General features: G+C 31.7%; 2 protein-coding genes across 2 annotated transcripts; both read right to left on the minus strand.

Annotated features, from left to right (window-relative positions):
- Nucleotides 1-2,064: 2,064 nt before the first annotated feature.
- On the minus strand, nt 2,065-15,848 carry LOC134277226 (protein SpAN-like). Its single transcript, XM_062759543.1, has 4 exons — nt 15,773-15,848; nt 5,685-5,878; nt 5,373-5,523; nt 2,065-2,438 (listed from the first exon to the last, which is right to left on the minus strand). Exons 1-4 carry the CDS (start codon nt 15,846-15,848, stop codon nt 2,122-2,124), a joined length of 738 nt encoding a protein of 245 aa, XP_062615527.1. The 3' UTR covers nt 2,065-2,121.
- Nucleotides 15,759-16,776, minus strand: LOC134277221 (protein SpAN-like). Its single transcript, XM_062759537.1, has 3 exons — nt 16,574-16,776; nt 16,217-16,367; nt 15,759-16,136 (listed from the first exon to the last, which is right to left on the minus strand). Exons 1-3 carry the CDS (start codon nt 16,748-16,750, stop codon nt 15,850-15,852), a joined length of 615 nt encoding a protein of 204 aa, XP_062615521.1. The 5' UTR covers nt 16,751-16,776; the 3' UTR covers nt 15,759-15,849.
- Nucleotides 16,777-18,250: the final 1,474 nt, after the last annotated feature.

Consider the following 18,250-nt stretch of genomic DNA (forward strand, 5'->3'; position numbering starts at 1 on the left):
TTGATATTATAAAATTTTTGATGGGATATTGGCCCATTCATTTGACATGGATACTATTTAAATGGGATATTGGCTCATTGTATCCATTTTGCGTGGCGTTGTGCATTCGCGAAATTTACCCATTGCACAATATTTAGCCCATTTGGGGTCGCTACATTTGTTGTTGATTGTTTGGGAGACGACCCGGCGGCTGCTCCCAAATTTGTCATATGTCACCGCGACCAACTTCAAATAATCCTATCAACAAATTAAGAGTTATTTTATATAATAACATCTGAGATAATGTGTTCTAATATGTCCAATATTTGTCCATACACAAAACATTAAGTTAATTTAATCAAAGAGAGAAAAAAGAGAAATGATTGTAAAGCATTTTTTAATGAAAAGAAGCTAAAGAGCAAGAGCCATCTTATGCATAAAATTTCCCTGTACTTATATCAATCAATTAACAATCACCCTCTTTCCCATTTCATATATCAAAATAAAATAGACACTTGGTGCTTTCATTTACTATAATAAAATTTCGTTTTGAGAATCCAGATTGGAAAACAGGTGAGAAATTGCAATGTTCTTGAAATTTGCTGAAAACATGCATATTTGACTACCTTCAGCAAAGAATTAAAATATGAGAACAGCCCACGATCCAAAAAATAAAACATTTTTTTAATCTTCAGAAACAGAGCTTTCATTATGTACTTGCATATTTTGGATCAGAGGTTAAATTGTGCTCTATATGAAATATTGAAAAAATGCTTCAACTTTTGGTCTTTTTCAGAGGAATTTACAGGATATGAGGAAAAGGACGCATTTTATGACCTCAGAATGCATTGACGAGATGGAAAATTACGTCACGATTAATAGATACGTGGTCACCAACAGTCCAAGTGATAAATACTGCATTTGCAACCTAAACTCAGCGGTTTTGATTTCTCAGAAATTCTCAGGGCCAAAAAAAGGCCCAAAATAGCTTTTTCTCTTTAACTTCTAAAATGTAGAATTAAAGCAATGTTCCAATGTTTCCGTCATTTTAAGTCTTTATGAAAGTTAAGTCATACTAGAAAACCTGTTTGTCCTAAATGAATTAAAATCCACTGAAAACAAGATTTCCAAATCCAAGCTTTTCAAAAGAAATTAGAAAAATCAAAAAGATTTTTAAAATGTTATTATCGTCTTATATTTATTATTTCTGACTATTGAAAGTGGAAATCTTCCTCCAATTCTGTAGATTATAAATCATCTGATCCAGGAACTTCATTTGAATTCATGTACATGTACAACATAACATGGAAACCATATCGTATAATGTTAAAGTTAAATGAAGGCATTCAAGACTGTCTCATAACTGTTAATGAAATCACACAACTGAGATAATGTGAAAAACAAGCAACTATTTTTTTTTTATAAAATGCAAAGTAACAAATAAAACTTCAATTGAATGCTAAAAAGTAAAATACAATTGATTATACATCATAGGTCTATCACAGGTTGTGTTATATGTTCGTAATATCTATCAGGAAACGATGTGTATTGATTTTATAATTGTCTGTTAATTATGCATAGGATTTTAATGGTTCGTCTGTAAAACACGTAATTATATTTTCCCCAAAATAGTGTGTAATTATTATTCGAAATTTCATCGATTACACTATTCTTAATAACAATGAAACAAACCATATATTTTAAATGATAAATAAGAAAGTACAAACTAATAAGTTTTATTTCTAAAATGTACCATGCCGCAGATAAAAAATCATAGAATGGGGTTTGACTGACTTCTAGTTGAAATTCAGGGAAATAGGAATAAGATATTTATAATTTTTTAAAACTATTTTCAAGCTTTTACTCTTTCCTCGCTAATGACAGAAATGGTTGGGAGAATTTTTTTCTCTTTGAGATTTTAAATAATATGTCTCTAATTTATTTGCTTTGCTTCTTGAAAATCTAAACGACTATTTTCCATTCTTACTGTAGTTACTGAACATTTTCTATATATGACGCGTTTAGTTATTTTTAAATCTTAATAGAAGGTAAATAAATCCAAATTGAATATACAATATCTAGCTTCTTATGATATATTCATTTTTACACAATTGGTGCGGATTTTTCCTGAGATCTTTAATGCTACATTGTAACTTTCTTACCTGTCAATTTTGATCTTCGGAACATAAATAGTATTGACAAATATCTAGATGACAGAGTTGGCCGTATTGTTGTCAAACCATATGTTGACATTTCAGCTTCCGTTTGAAATGTCAAAAATGTTTTGGTTGGTGTTGTAGAAATGGTTGTTATTTTTTGTGCTGTTGATGCAGTTCTTGATGCAGGAGTGGTTGTCAATTTTGTTGTTGATTTAGATGGATATATTTTAATTGATGTCTTTGAAAGGGTTGTTGTCCTAATCTTGGTAACTTTTGGTTGTGGTGTTTGTGGTGAAGCGACTAAAATAAATGAAATGTGACGGACAAAAAAGTCAATGCAGCTACATATACACAAACCTTGGGCCCGTTTCATCAAAGGTCGTACACCCAGTCGTAGCGCTACGCCGGCGTAAAGTCGGGATTAGCACGAAGATTTGCATTTCATTAAAGAGCGTATCGTTACGCCTGACTAAATATAGGCCAAAATTTTACGTCTACTCATAGTAGGCGTAAGTTTGGGCGTAAAGTTAAAATAAAGCCTTTTTATTGATTTTTAAACAATTTAGCGAGTTCTAAAGAAAAAGTACAGTTCTTAGAAGAATTTAAAATACAAACAATGCATTATTTAATTATATATACTATGAAAAGTTAGAGGGGGTACAACCGCTTGGGGACGTAGTTGGTTCGAGTTATAACGTACTTAATATTTAAATAAATTTCTGCTGAGAAGAAAATATTGTCTATTAGAGATTTCTTTCATCACCATTTCTTACGTTTTGACAACGCATTCATACACATTTGACTGTGGTATTATATGTATAAGTTATTGTAAATCAACTATATATACATATATAACTATATTTCTACACCCTGCTTGAAAAGTGGGAGGGTATATACTACAGTGTATATAGCAATCAGTATGTCCGTCCGTCCTTCTGTTACGCCTTGGGGGTACCCACACCAGAGTATTCGCAACTCCTCTCATACAAATGATTGAAATTTGATGAAACTTTCACAGATTCTTTATTACATATTTCCATTGTGCCTTATTGTACTTTTTTGATCCGACACATATTTTGTGTTTCCCATTGCAAAACATGGACACTGCCATTATAATCAAATGGGAGGCGGGGGGGGGGGGGCTACCTTTTATTGAACTCATTGCTCACGGTACCTCTAGTTTTATTTTCGGTTTCATTCACTAAAAAGAGACCCATTAAAATTGTCGATTTTGAAAGAAAATATTTCCCCAGCACAGTAATCCTCTTTCTGGTAATATTCTACATTTAAGAAAAAAATTCTAAAATTATAACCTATCTTAAAACCGAATAATTTGTTAACCATGTTTGAAGAGTCCATTTCTTGTTAACTCCTCGTCCACATGCGTGGATCTAGAGGGGGTCGGAGAGAGGTTTCAGATCAGGACGAAATTAATTAATTTTTTTAGGAATCTGGGACAAGTGAAGTTCCTGTCGAATCTAAGACGGAACCCATGGAGGGGGATCTGATTAACAATAAGAGATTTTTAAAATGGGGTAATATGTTATTGCGTTTACAATATCGATGTAAGACGGTGATAATTACACAGTTAAGTTCAAGAATGAATTACATAAAAGTCGGAACCAGGGGGTGGGGATGGGGGCTAAGGGCCCCCCCCCACTTTTTTTTTCCCAAATATATACTTAGTATAGACATTGAACATTGCTTCGTAGGTTTAGCCTCCCCCCCCCCACTTTCCACAGACACGTCGCAGTATAGGTTAAAAATGGGAAAAGTGGTGGTTTTGGCAAAAAATTTTGGTACTGAAGTTAGAACCCCTCCCCCCCCACCCCCCACCCCACCCACGAAATATGATTTTCTTTTTGGGGAAAAGGACATTTTCTTTTTTTTCTTTTTGTTTGCTTGTCAGGTTTTTTTTTTTTTGAACGTATAATTTTTTTTTTTTTTACACTTAGCCCCCTCCACTTTCAATTTGCTTCCGACGCCAATTAATTATTCCTAAAACAAATTTCTCAGACAAACATTGACATCTTTAATTTTCATGATTTTGTCTTAGGGTAAAACTTATATTATATAGTATAAGTTAATCTGAGCGCATATAAAGCACATATAAGATGAAAATATACGTTTTTGATTTCCCGCATAACTTACATTTTTAATGAAAACAAAATAAAGAGTAACTCAGTGTAACTTAATTTTAAAGACAATGACCACACAAGCAGAAGAATTTTTATAAGAATATCTTTGTAGTAACTGTCTCTCTCTCTCTCTCTCTCTCTCTCTCTCTCTCTCTCTCTCTCTCTCTCTCTCTCTCTCTCTCTCTCTCTGCGTACTTTTATTAATAATAAAACGGAACATTACATTTAATCTGCAGACAGTAAAGCATTTTTTTCTATAACTGCACGACCTAGAGTCTAGTATTTCGTAATTATATTATGAACCTTTGTGTCATTCTAATAAACAATAACAATATTATAATGAATCATTTGAAATGACAAAAATTCAATAACTTTAGAGAGGATTATTTTACATGAAAAGTGTAAAATTTATTTCTTGACTCAAAATATGTACATATGTCAGCCGTTTGCATTTTTTATTCATTATTTTTGCTTGCATATACATTTCTTATGAAAACAAATAAATAAATCAAACTTAATTATTAGTATTTATCAGTAGAATCAGTATTTATCGAATCATGAAATTTATTATCAAAGGCGAAGTCATTAACCTGTATCAATTTCTGGAAAGGGAGGGGGGGGGCTGTAATTAAAATTCCAAAATAAATAATTTAGCTTAATTCTGAAATACATGTACATGTACGGTCCTTTTATTCCTTTCAATTTATAACACTTTTTATTATTGAAATGTTGTAAAAAAAAAATTAAATAGATTTCTTATAAGATACACAGTCTCCTACATGACTATAAATCCATGCATGTTTTATATAGTGCAAGTATTCATTTATCTATAATTTGCGTCATTCTGCACTTTGACGTGCTACAATTTAAGTACGCATTGGGTAGTGTTTATGTTTTTGCGCTTGCGCAATGTAACGTTGTCAAGGACTTAGTCCTGTGACTAAGCATATCTTTTAAGACTAGACTTACGCCACTAGGTGAAACGCAAATTACACCCGACTAAATTTTGGCGTAAGCTCCGGATGTACGCCTAAGTTAAGGCTTAAATTTACGACTTTTGATGAAACGGGCCCCAGGTATCTAAAGAGTTTTATACCTGTCCAAGAAAGATTAAATCCTTTTGCATTCAGAATTCTGTCAGATATAAACGACACTCTTATCTGATTCCCTCTCGTGTAAAAGGCCATGTTCTTTAATTCACCACATCTTTTAAATACGGTAAAGCAGCATGGCTCGACCTCTTTAACCTGCAAAGACACTGGGTATGGTATTTTAATAAAAACACATAAAAATTAAAATTGCAGAGAAGGGGGAGACTTAATCGTAATTGTTACAATTTTCTTTCCTTATTATGCCTAATTCTAGGTATTCAATTTAAGATAAAAAATCAATAAATGGGGAAATTCACTTCGAGATAGTCGTCACAAGGATTTGTGTTTATAATATTCATATCATGAATTCTGAATATCACGTTAGCTGCAGTGTACCCGGTTCTTATTATCCAGGTGAAGATTGCATTGTCCGGATAGTTGCCGGGGTATCCAGGTGAGGTAAACTGACCCTTCTTTTTTTCCAAGTGAATACTTGATGTCAATCCATAATCTGAAAAATATGCATAAATATAACATGACAAAATCCAGTTGAAATTTAAGAATGATTTCTCATTTTTTTTTCCTTTACCAAAGCATAGGACAGTTATCAAGGGGATAAATAAAATATTCATCCTTCTTATTTGTTTTATTTTGTAAAGTAGATAACAGGAAAGAAATAATATTTTAAATTCATGGTCCTCGAACGGAAATTTCACAAGGAAAAACTTAATTTCCTGAAAAAATATGTGATATATTAAATCTATAAAGTTTTATCAGGAACTAGTTAAAAATATTTTTATCCATAATTGACAATGTTCGAATCCCAACATTCCAATATAGCATGCTTCCATGTATATTCCATTAGTATGCATTTCCTCCGTTCATGTAATTTACCATTGTTAACCTCCTGAGCCCTCCATCTTATACATATTCATACATGACACAGAAACAATAAGTTATGTTGCACTCTGCCACCACTGTGACTTTATTAATAACCCAAATGTTAATTACATAAAATGATAAAATGATGTAAATCTCATTAAATGGTTATGTAATCATAACCTAATTAAAATTTGATATACAATTATGAATATTTGATTATTTACCCCAATAATATTTTAATGAATATTAATTAATTATTATAATTCCCATTAATTTTCCCATTAATGATGTAAATGATTACATAATTTTAAAGCAACCTATACCTTGTGGTCTGAAACCGCCATGTACTTGATTTAATCCCATAAATCAAGTTCAGACCCCAAGGAAAAATATTTTTGTTAAAATGACAATTTTGTAATTTAATGGTTCTAAAACTCTTTTACCCGTCTGATTTCGGGAATGTGACCCAGTTATTCTATTGCAAGATGAATTTAATTTTAAATCAGACGTCTCTGTCGAGACTGAACCTATACTAGTTTGTACTTATAACAAAGGAAGAGAAAAGTAGCATTTTGTCTTGAAAATTTGCAATAGTAATAAGTAAAATAACTAGAAAAGAAACTCGTTGCGAGCAACGAGAGGTCTTCCGTCCGATTCAGAAAAAAAAACGTAAAATCAAACTGAAAAAAGTGATTTTGAAAATTGGATACAAGGGGGGTCGAACCCGGGTCGCCAGCGTGAAAATCCATTGCGGTACCCATTACACCTTTGGGAATCCGCTTCAAATTTAACATTCGAATATCGCGAGATTGGTTTTCTCTTTGATTCCAACATACATTACATTTTTTTAAAAATTCAGTTTGGAATTGTAAAATGACAGTCAGCTTGCTAAACTTTGCTCAAGATGATCACATCGGAATTTGTTACTTGAGTTTTAACAGTAATTTTTAGGATAGATATTCTATTATTGATGAACAGATGATACTGTTTTCTTTCCTTTTTTCGATATGTATTCAACTTTTTTTTCCATGCAACTCCATATACCGGCATGCCAATGTTATATATTTCTGCACTATTGTCGCCATTTGTCTACTACTTAAGTCGGGTAACGATACATTATTTCTTGCCAAACGTCACAAGTAGTTTTTAACGCTATTCCTTTGAAATGTTTGATCTATTGAATGGATGAGATAACTTCAATGAAAATTAGAAATGTATGTTCATATAACCGGAATTTCAAGCGTTAGAAAGTATATTTATCACAAATATAATATCGTATACGGCCAAATGACACTAAAGCAGTGAATTCGGTAAAATTTTCTACGAATTTTGTATCCTGTTTACAAGTTTTCCCTGGTGCAAAACCAAAGGTTGAAGTCGTCGTATTTCCACTTGTAGTCATGTTGTATTCTACTTTGAGATACAAACAAAAGCAATTTCAATAAACGTTTGAGGAAACCTGATATTAAAACTATACTCAATGCAACGTAATTGCAACGTGGCAATACAAAGAATCCTTTACGTTTCATAAATATTTTTGGTAGAAGTTTCGTTCATCTAAACGCTCAGCTGACCTTCTAGAACCCGACTTGCTTAATGGCGGAGTTCACGGAGACGCCCCGCCATCTTGGACACGCTTCAGATTTTTAAATGCGAATATCTAGTGTGTGGATTGATCAATTCTAAAATAAATTATATATTAGGCCTTTCCAGTACGATCTCCATTAACATTAATTATATCAAAGAAAAATATTGAAAAACAAAAAAAGTTGAAAAACTGCACATTTTGAATTCACTTCCTGTAGCGACCGGAAGTACTGACGACACAAACGAAGGCAAAATTGCACATCTATAACTCATGGTCTATCATCCCTTACAAGTCTCCAGTTAATATCTTGAGCCGTTTTCGAGAACATTCGAAGACAAAATTGCATTTTAAAATCAGGAAATTGCCCATAACTTGGCACTGGTAGCGAATTTTCCAACAAACGGAATTTTATATAAAATTCATATAGTGACCTATTATTCCTGAAATTTTCAATCAATTCCACCGAATAGTTTACGAGAAATCGCCTGCACAAAATTTTGTCTAAAAAAAAAAAGAATAATAATAATAATAACTAGATGAGAAACTCGTTGCGAGCAACGAGAGGTCTTCCGTCCGATTCCGAAAAGAAGACGTTAAATCGAGCTGAAAAAGTAAAAAAAAAAAAAAAGATTTGCACACAAGGGGGATTGAACCCAAGTCGTTAGCATGAAATTCCAACTCACTAAATATTACGCTATCGGGACCTCTACTCTAAATCTACTTGTATATATTAACGAATATGCTTCTCTCTTAAAATTATGAAAGGCAGGTCACTATTCAAAATTTAGCGCCAAACGCCACGAGTTAGTCTTCGCGCTTTTTCTTTAGAATGTTCTATTAAATAGGTGTGATAGCTTCAATGAAATTAAAAAAAAGAACGTTCTTGTAGCCTAAGATTCGAGATTTAGAAAGTATGTTAATTCCATATTGTATGTATGCATGTAACACTAAAGCGGTGAAACGGTTTGAATTTTTTTCAATTTCCTGTTTATCCCCAAAGTGAACTATCCCGATTAGTTAATCGAAAAAGGTTGAAACGTTTCGCGCGAAAACATGGCTCGCCCTTCGATGGTCAAAGAATCAGATATCTTTTATGCTCTGTAACTTGAATCAGCGTCTTTGAGACAAGAATGCTTAAATAAACTCCATGAAGCGATCTTTAAAAAAAATCTTTTTCTTATTTTTGTCTTCTTTATTAGTTTAATATGACACAAGTGTGCATAGGAAAAACAGTGGTTACGATTAATACTGACAATATTAATTGATATTCTTTTTTGAGAAAGTATTACTCATAAGTATGATTTAAGATCTGTTTTTCCGTGATGCACAAAAGATATTAGGTATCGAATTTCATTAGCACATTTAGTCTTTTCTTTTTCTACTTTGAAAACCAGCCAAAACTATTTACAGAAGACGTTAGTTTGACACAGAACTGTAACGAAACTACGACGTGACAATCCAAGTATTCCTTTACATTTCATTTATTCTTATGTTACTTTCGTTAAAGCAAACGCTCGGCTGCATCCGTAAACCACTATTGCGAAATGTCGGCGTTGACAGAGACAGCCGCCATATTGGACCCGCTTCAGATTTTTGAATGCTTATATCTAGATTTTAGATTTATCAACATTCAAACAAATTAAATAGTAAGCATTATAAGAAGGGTCTCTATATACATACCAAAAATAAATGAAAAATACTGAAAAACAAAAAAGTTAGAAAATACGATTATTTTAAATTTGCATATCGTTACGACCGGAAGTACTGACGACGCACGAAAAGGCGATTCTGCAAACCAGAAAGTCATGATCTATCATCTCCAATAAGTCTCCATATCATATACTTAGCCATTTTCGATAAAAGTGCGCGACAAAATCGCATTTTAAAATCAGGAAATTGTCCATAACTTGGCACCAGAAGCGAATTTTCCAAATTTCTCTTTGGATGTAACAACTTCATATAATGACACATATTTTGTGAAAGTTTCATGAGAAAGCGCTGAATAGTTTTCGAGAAATCGCCTGCACAAAATTTTGTCAAAAAAAAAAAAAATAATAATAATAATAAGAATAATAAGAAACAGTAGAATCACTGTAAGGTCTTCCGTGAAGACGTAAGACCTTAATAAGAAACAATAGAATCACTATAAGGTCTTCCGTGAAGACGGAAGACCTTAATGATCCATAACTTTGTTGTATTGAATCAGACCAAAACTGTAGGAGGGTTACTGAAAAAGTTCTTATTTTAAATTTAGAAGAAAAAGATGAAAGAGAAGTGCAATTAATCCCTTGAGATTAATTATCTAGCCTGCTGCAGGAAATTTAGTAGACTTATCTTTATCTGTCACTTTAAGATTAATGAAAACCTTTGTCTGCAACTGCTGTTTTTTTTTAAGTTAAGGTCAAGCCTTCATGATATTCTCATTCATTGAAGGCTGGCATTTTACATTACACAAGCTTCATTATTGTTTAAATATACATTCAATGTTGAGTTGTTCTTTACTGCCTAATGTAAGTACTAGGATATTATTTACAGGTTTTTGGATATTCAGGAATTACCGTACAGCGGGTGTTTTTGGCAGGTTGTAAAATTTGGCCTTTTGCTCGCTCAAAGATATGCAAATAATTTCGGAGTAATTTATTTTAGCGGACGCACGGTCTCAGCTCTTTGTAGATAGACACAAAGCGGACTATCATCAAAACGCCAAAATAAGCAAAAATTAGCACCCCGCTAAAATAACCCACTATACGGTATCTTGAAATACAGTTGCTGTTGCTCAATTATTCTTCATATATTTTTTAATCTTTCCGTAAGCTGCATCCTTATAATTCTACCCCATCGCGGGGCCCTTGCTGACTGGTCAGTTTTCCAGTTAAATTATCTAAAACATTTTTGTATCAATTTACTGCGAATTTCCAGTAATGAGGTCTGGGAAAGTATTCAATTCATCATTCTGAAACTACAGCATCCCCGTTTCTTTTTTTAATTTAATGAAAGTAAGTAGAAGATTATAATAAATGTTTTGAAAAATACATACTCATTCAGTTTTTCTGTTCAGTGATTCTGTCGTTTGAGTTATTAAATTACAGATCCCTTTAGCTATCTGTCGACACTTAATACCTTCACTGTTATTCTCGCCCCAGTGTTTCTCATGGACAATCCTCAAGTTGCCGTTGAATAATGATGTTAAGAGTTTTAAATGCTTTTAAATATGTTTCTTAACATAAACACAATTTAATGTACACGATTACACGCTTCCTTGTACGTGGATGTAATATCATTTATTATGACCAATGGAACAGGAGAATTACCTCATGATGAATAATTACTCTTGTAAGTGTTTTCATTCTGAACAATGCATAAGGTATGCTACATAAGGGGTTTTGATTTTCTAATTGAGAGGTGTATGGTTAGATAGGTCATTAATGTATTTGATAATCCTAAGTTTATTAGGTACATTTATATTAGATCATATTAGATTTTATTAGATTATATTAGACCTAGGTACAGTTTCAAATCTGGCCCTGATTTTTTCTTTTTAAATAATGAAGTGATGTAAGGAATAAAAAAAAATTCGTCCTTTCTGAATCAAAGCAAGTCCTTGCAGTATGAATATACAAATTACAGTAAAACTCGGTTATAACGAAGTCACTTGGACCTAAGAAAGTACTTCTCTATATCCGTTATTTGTTATATTGATTTCGTATAAGAAATTCATTGAATTTATAGAGTTGGGGATCCATAGTGACGTCGCTATATCCATGAATTCGCAATATCCGTGTTCGAACTAAACGAGTTTTACTGCACTTTTTTCATAGGATCTCCAAGATGGTAATCGTGACGTCATGAACTTGTACATTAATTCTTAAAAGTAATGGAAGACATCAATTTTCAGTGGAATTTGCTTTCAGATGAAAAAGCATATGTATCGCCCACAAAGATTTTGAAAAATGTGATTTCTCTGAATGGATTTTGTACAACATTGGAAAAGTGAAGTGGGTGACGGCTTCAGATACTGTATACCCCTAAAATGAGTCATTCTGAAGTTTTTTGTGAAAAATTAAAATGTACAAAGTTTAAAGCACCATATTTCCAAAACAGTCCTCCTTTAAGTAATATTTTTTCATTATTTATCAAATTCATATACTCAGTTCATATATGACCCACTTTTTGAAAACATATTTTTAGGGGCACATTAAAGACCAAACTGTACCTTCTTCCATTTGTACGTGTACATTTATCTAATTAAAATATATTTATATCAAATGAAGATAAAACAACGATAACAGATATTTAAAGCGCTTGGTTTTATGCAGGTCATTATTCTTGTAGATCGCCTTTCTGTAAACGCATTAGCGTTTTCGAATCCAGAGTCTTGGCTTCAGTATTTTAAAGGATGAAGAGGTGCTCGTATATGCATAATTACTCTAAATGTCGTCAATCAAATACTGCTTATAAAAAAAATTAATGAGTCGCTTAATTAGTTTCTATTAGAATTCAGAAAAAAATACCAAGTACATTTGTACACATCTAAGCAGGATTCATGTTCTTGCATACATGAGAATTGATATGGTGTAATGCATGCTTTAATATCCTCCAAGATTTGCTTTGTAAAAATGTTACAAAACGTTGCTTTAAGATAACAAAAAAAAATCTTTATGTAGCAATATCCTCTTTATCTCTTAGCCTTAATAAAGAAATTATAAAGTAGCTAACTCTCAATTTTAACATTATGAAGTTTCTACGACGTCATTTATTTAATGTTGTAAGTTACAAATAAAACTTCTTAGGTGATATGTGCACTTGTAGAATGGATAGGATTCTTATCTATGCCATATTCCATTGTTGGTTTATACTTGGAGTTGAATTTTTGCATGTAGGTAATACTGCATCGGAATGGAACTGTACAAATTGCACTTTGAATCATTTCTTAAAATAATTAGGTTAAATATTGGAGCAAACGCATACCATGAAGTTTATTTAATCAATGATAGATAAAAGATATGATCGTAAAGCATATTTATATCCACAAATTTTCCTGTACTGTAATGAGAGAGGACAATTCTCGCTATTCGCAGCTTGTTTTTGCTTAACCTCTTGTATAAATTATTAAAACACGATTTATTTATTTTTCTATTAAAAAGAAGCTTCGATAACTTTTAAAATGTAGATTTAAAGTAAAGTTCTTATTCTACATGTATGAGCAATTTCAGTTTTCATCAAAGTATAATAAGATTCGAATATCTTTTCGTCTGAATCATTGTAAAATCCACTTAATACATGATTTTCAAATGTAAGCTTAAAGAAAGTATTCAGTAGATATCAAACAGACTTTTAAAAAGTTATTGTCGTTCTAGATCTATTATGTGTTAAATGTAATATCTTAAAGGATAATTATGATATGCATTGTTTTTCATAATTATATGTTTATTATGCAATGTTGCAACCACTTTTGAAATAATGATCACAACTGAAATACTAGGAATTATTTTAATAGTGGTTGAGTGTGCATTTCAATAAAAAAACATAGGTTACAACCACTATTGAAATACGACCACTATTGAAATAATTATTTCAATAGTAATTGAGTGTGCATTTCAATAACAAGCATAGGTTGCAACCACTATTTGAATACGACCACTATTGAAATGAGTATTTCAATAGTGGTTGAGAGTACATTTCAGTAACAAACAAAGGTTGCAACCACTATTGAAATAAGTATTTCAATAGTGGTTGAGTGCATTTCAATACCAACAATAGGTTGTAACCACTATTGAAATAATGTTAACTTTTGAAATATCAAAATGATTATTTTTATAGTTGATGGCAATGACCTCAATACCAAAACCACATTGCAGGCTTTATAAAAGTATGCCGACTATTGAAACAAATATAAGGATAAATTACGCATTCTGTTCTCTAACACATTAAACTAATTTATTGAGTTTAAAATATGATAACAAAAGTTGCTTTATGTTTATCTTTTTTGTAGAAATTTTAGTACAGGGACAGTTTTTATTGAATTGCCTTACCTATAATTCCAATATGTATGCAAATGTTATAATCAAGTTCCCGCTGAATTTCGCTGAATCGGCGAAAAACAACAGACAATCAATTAATAATATGCAATTTTGAAATACTTTTGTTATATAAAGTATATTTTTGTCATTGATTTTGAATGGAAAGGATCATTAAAATAATTAGATGTAGAAATTAGAATATCTAGATAACATTGAAAAGAAAATAATTTTGTATACAAACTTCCTGATGTAAATATGGTTATTTTTAACAAAAAGTGTATATAGAAGAGAACTAAATTGTCGCTCATATTCATGGGATTACCTACACTACAAATATGGATAGTAAATCCAATGTCTACTCGTCAATACATTAAAAGCTAAATTTCTAGGGAAATTAGTATTATGTAAATTACAATGGGACGAGCTATTTCAATAGTGATTCAGTGTGAAAATGACATTTGAATTTCACAAAAAGTGTATAATTATTCTTCTAAGTTTCATCGCCTGCACTTCTTTAATAAAATGGAAACGTGCTATGTTTTCCACAATCGGAAATCCTCCGCTACGCCCCATTCAAACCTCGCATGTGATAGGTGGAGGAATGCGCACCAGGTCGATACATTTCTATGCCGGAAATTGCCTTGTTAATCATTTCATGTTTCGCTCTCCATAATATACTTCGAAGAGTTTTTTTTTTTTTTTTTTACATTTGTCTAAATCATCATTGTAAATAGGTGTGCATGATTACACCCTTATGTTAGTTCCGAATTCTGGTGTTAAATTTATACCAGTTTCAGGAAGAGTTTTGAAAATATCTTTTGTTCCTACTTACTTTGGCCTGTTATAATAGTTGCATAGGATTACTCATACAATATCCTCCCTTCATTGAAATATGGTTATATTGATTTATTTATTTTCTCTATGTTTTGAATATACTAGTATTTTAAATTTTGTTTTATTCATAATGAATATTTCCTGGGTTTAGGTTTATTATAATTTATTGACGCTTTTTTTAATTTTTTTAATATGTATCTCTTTCTTTCTTTTTAACAAGTGGGCTCCAATCAATGGGCCTTTGCCTTATTTATATAATGGGCTTTCTGTAATGAAAGTTAATCCTTGTTTAAATTTTCCCCAAATATTTATTTCATTAACTTCTTTCAAATTTAAAGGATTGGTTTTCATTTCCAATGAACATTTTCTTGATATGCCCTGTTGAGTTATTCTTAATTCCGAAAAGAAGGTCAATAAATCAAAATTTAATACAATGCATAATTCTATTATTTCCAAGCTCTATGACAAACATGATGACTTTAATTTTTCAATCGTCAAATTCCCTTATCTGTGCAGCAATATAACTTTATTATACCTTCATACGGAGTTTATATTTCTGAACTTTGATTCGATAAGCAAGAGCATGCTCTACAAATGAAAAAAAATCTACAACAAGGTAAATTGTTGACAAACAAATTGATGAAACAAAAATATCAACAGTCTCGTTGAAGTCACCATTTCGTAAGTTCTTTCGTCGATACAAAGACCTTGTCAGCAAATACAATTTATCATTGAGTCAAATGCTGACTGACGTTTTTAATACTTATTTCTAGTCCTTTATTTATACACTGCATTGACGACGAATTTTTCATTATAACCCGATCATGATAAGGAGCACACGGCGGGTGTGACCGGTTGGCAGGGGATGCTTACTCCTCTATGGCACCTGATCCCACCTCTGACGTTTTGGAGGTCCGTGCTTGCTCTGCTCCTATTTGCATTGTTTCATGGTCTTTTGATCTTGAATACTGTGCGTTATCTCCATATGTTTTATTATATATTTTATATATATTCCTTTTTACACATTTGGTGAGGTTTATTTTTCTTAAATAGAAATGTTGCTCTATTTTAACGTTCTTACCTGGTAGTTTTGAGCTTCCTGACATAAATGTTGCTGACAAATGTCTCTGTGACAGAGTTGGCCTTATTGTTGACATATCATATGTTTTCATTTTTGCTTCTGTTAGGGATGTTGTCAAATTTGTTGTGATTGTCATAATTATTTGTTGTTGTTGAAGTTGTTGTTGTAGAAGTTCTTGGAGTTGTTGACAAAACTTTTATTGCTTTGAAAATGATTGTCAAATCTTGTGCTGATGAAGCAGTTCTTGATGTAGTAGTAGTTGTCAATTTTGTTGATTTAGAGTGATATACTCTTACTGACGTCTTTACAGGGGCAATTGTCGTAATCTTTGTACCTTCTGGGTGTGTAGTTGGTGGTAAAGTGACTAAAAGAAATGAAAAATGATCAAGTGTCTGAAAAAAAGTCAATGTTACATGTACACACATGGTACGTTAAGAATTTTACCTGTCCAAGAAAGATTAAATCCTTTTGCATTCAGAATTATGTCCGAAATAAATGATACTCTTATTTCATTCCCTCTTATGTTAACGTCAAAATTATTTAATTCACCACATCTATTAAATGCATTCAAGCAGCATGGCTCGACCCTTTTAATCTGCAAAGGAACAAGTAAGAAATATGGGATTTTAATAAACAACACATAAAAATTCCAAAGAGAGATAAAGAGAGGGAAGGAAGGAAAATTTTAAACGTAATTGTTATATCTATTATATCATTCTTATTTTTAATCATTTTTATTACAGGTATGCCACTTTTGAGTAATCAATTTCAGATAAAAATTAAATAAAAGGTGAATTTTACCTCGAGATAGTCGTCACAGGCATATGTGTGCTTAATAGCCATGTCATGAGTTCTAAATTTTATATTAGCTGCAGTGTGCCCAGTCCTTATTATCCAAGTATAGTTTGCATTGTTTGGGTAGTTTCCGGGGTATCCAGGTGAGGTAAACTGTCCTTTGTTTGTGTTAATTATTTCCATGTGAATATATGATTCCAATCCATATTCTAAAAAATACGCTAAAATATAACATTGCAAATTCAAGTGGAAATAAACAAATTATTTTTCAAAGTTTTATCCTTTACCAAAATATAGGACAATTATCAATAGGGTCAATAGAATGTGCATCATTCTCTTTCAGTCAATGTTTCAAAGTGACTTGCACTAAAGGAATAATACTATTTTTTCTGTCCTGGAAAGGAAATCATATACTGTACAAGGAAAGACATTTTCCTGACTAATACGAGGGTTGTCCCAGAAAAACATGAACATTTTCAACATTGTTTGTTTCACTAATATCATAAAGCTTAAAATTAGTATACATCATAATCAACATTTGTTACATAATTCACAGAAATTTCAATAATAATTTTTTTTTTTCTCTGACCAATGAATCATTCAAAAAAGCAGTAGGTGCAAGACCGACGACTTCAAAACGTCACTCGTGGAGTTTTTGAATTTGTTCAGGAAAACAAATTTAAAAAATTGTTCGAAGCATAAATTCGATGCAGCATTTGATTTTCTTTCAGTTATCGAGTTATCCATTTCACAAATGTTACAGTTCAAAATAAATCAAGGAATTAATTCTTTTAATAAACAATTTTCCAATCATAAATCTAACTGCTCGCATAGTTAGCGGCGATCTCCACTTATGACGTCCAGCTCTACATCTTTTAGTTGTCATTATTTGTAGGTCTACTAAAGGCTTCTTTGAAACTCTTTTACAAACCAGTTTTCGATACATCTATTGTGTCGTTCCCTAGTCCTTTCTAGTATGAACAGGGGCCATACCCCCCGCTTCACATAACACTGAATCATTATGATAATTTGGTGTGTCGCATTATTACCCGACGTCGCCGTTTTTGACAATATCTAATAGTGTTAGTGCATATAACGTCATATGTTTCTTATTTATGATGTTATGATCAAATCAAGAGTATTTATTTTTTCCACACAAGAACTCTAGATTATACAGTTTCTAAGGATTTAATTTTAATAACATTATATTTCTAAGGAAAACTTCATTATTGCAAAATTTTCAAGAATTTAACATTATATTTAACACCGTTTAAATGTTGTAAACAATAAAATGCTTTCTTTGTTTGTTGTTCGGATAATGCAGAAAAAAACATAACCCGCGTAACGGGTTATGTAAATCAATTGTCAATGCAAAGAAACATTTTATTGTTTATATTTATATTGTTTAAATAATCAATTAAAGTGGGATTAAAAAGATTAATTATTGTATTAATTGCGAACGTCTTTATACGTTTCATTGATGGAACAGCCACTGATTCAGAAATCTGTACAGGCGACCTGCCTACTTTAAGAAATAAAGGAGAAAATATTCAGTGGATGTAAATATAAATGCATATTAGATCACAACCTTTTATTATTTAACAAATTATTTAACCAAAATAACGAAAATATCATTTTCCAACACTGTGCCAAAATTGAATAATTTTGGTCCGATAGTTTTTG

This window comes from Saccostrea cucullata, unplaced genomic scaffold (assembly GCF_032062105.1).
Source record: "Saccostrea cucullata isolate Sc308-1 unplaced genomic scaffold, CSIRO_AGI_Scuc_v1 ctg1221, whole genome shotgun sequence".
Lineage (NCBI taxonomy): Eukaryota > Metazoa > Mollusca > Bivalvia > Ostreida > Ostreidae > Saccostrea > Saccostrea cuccullata.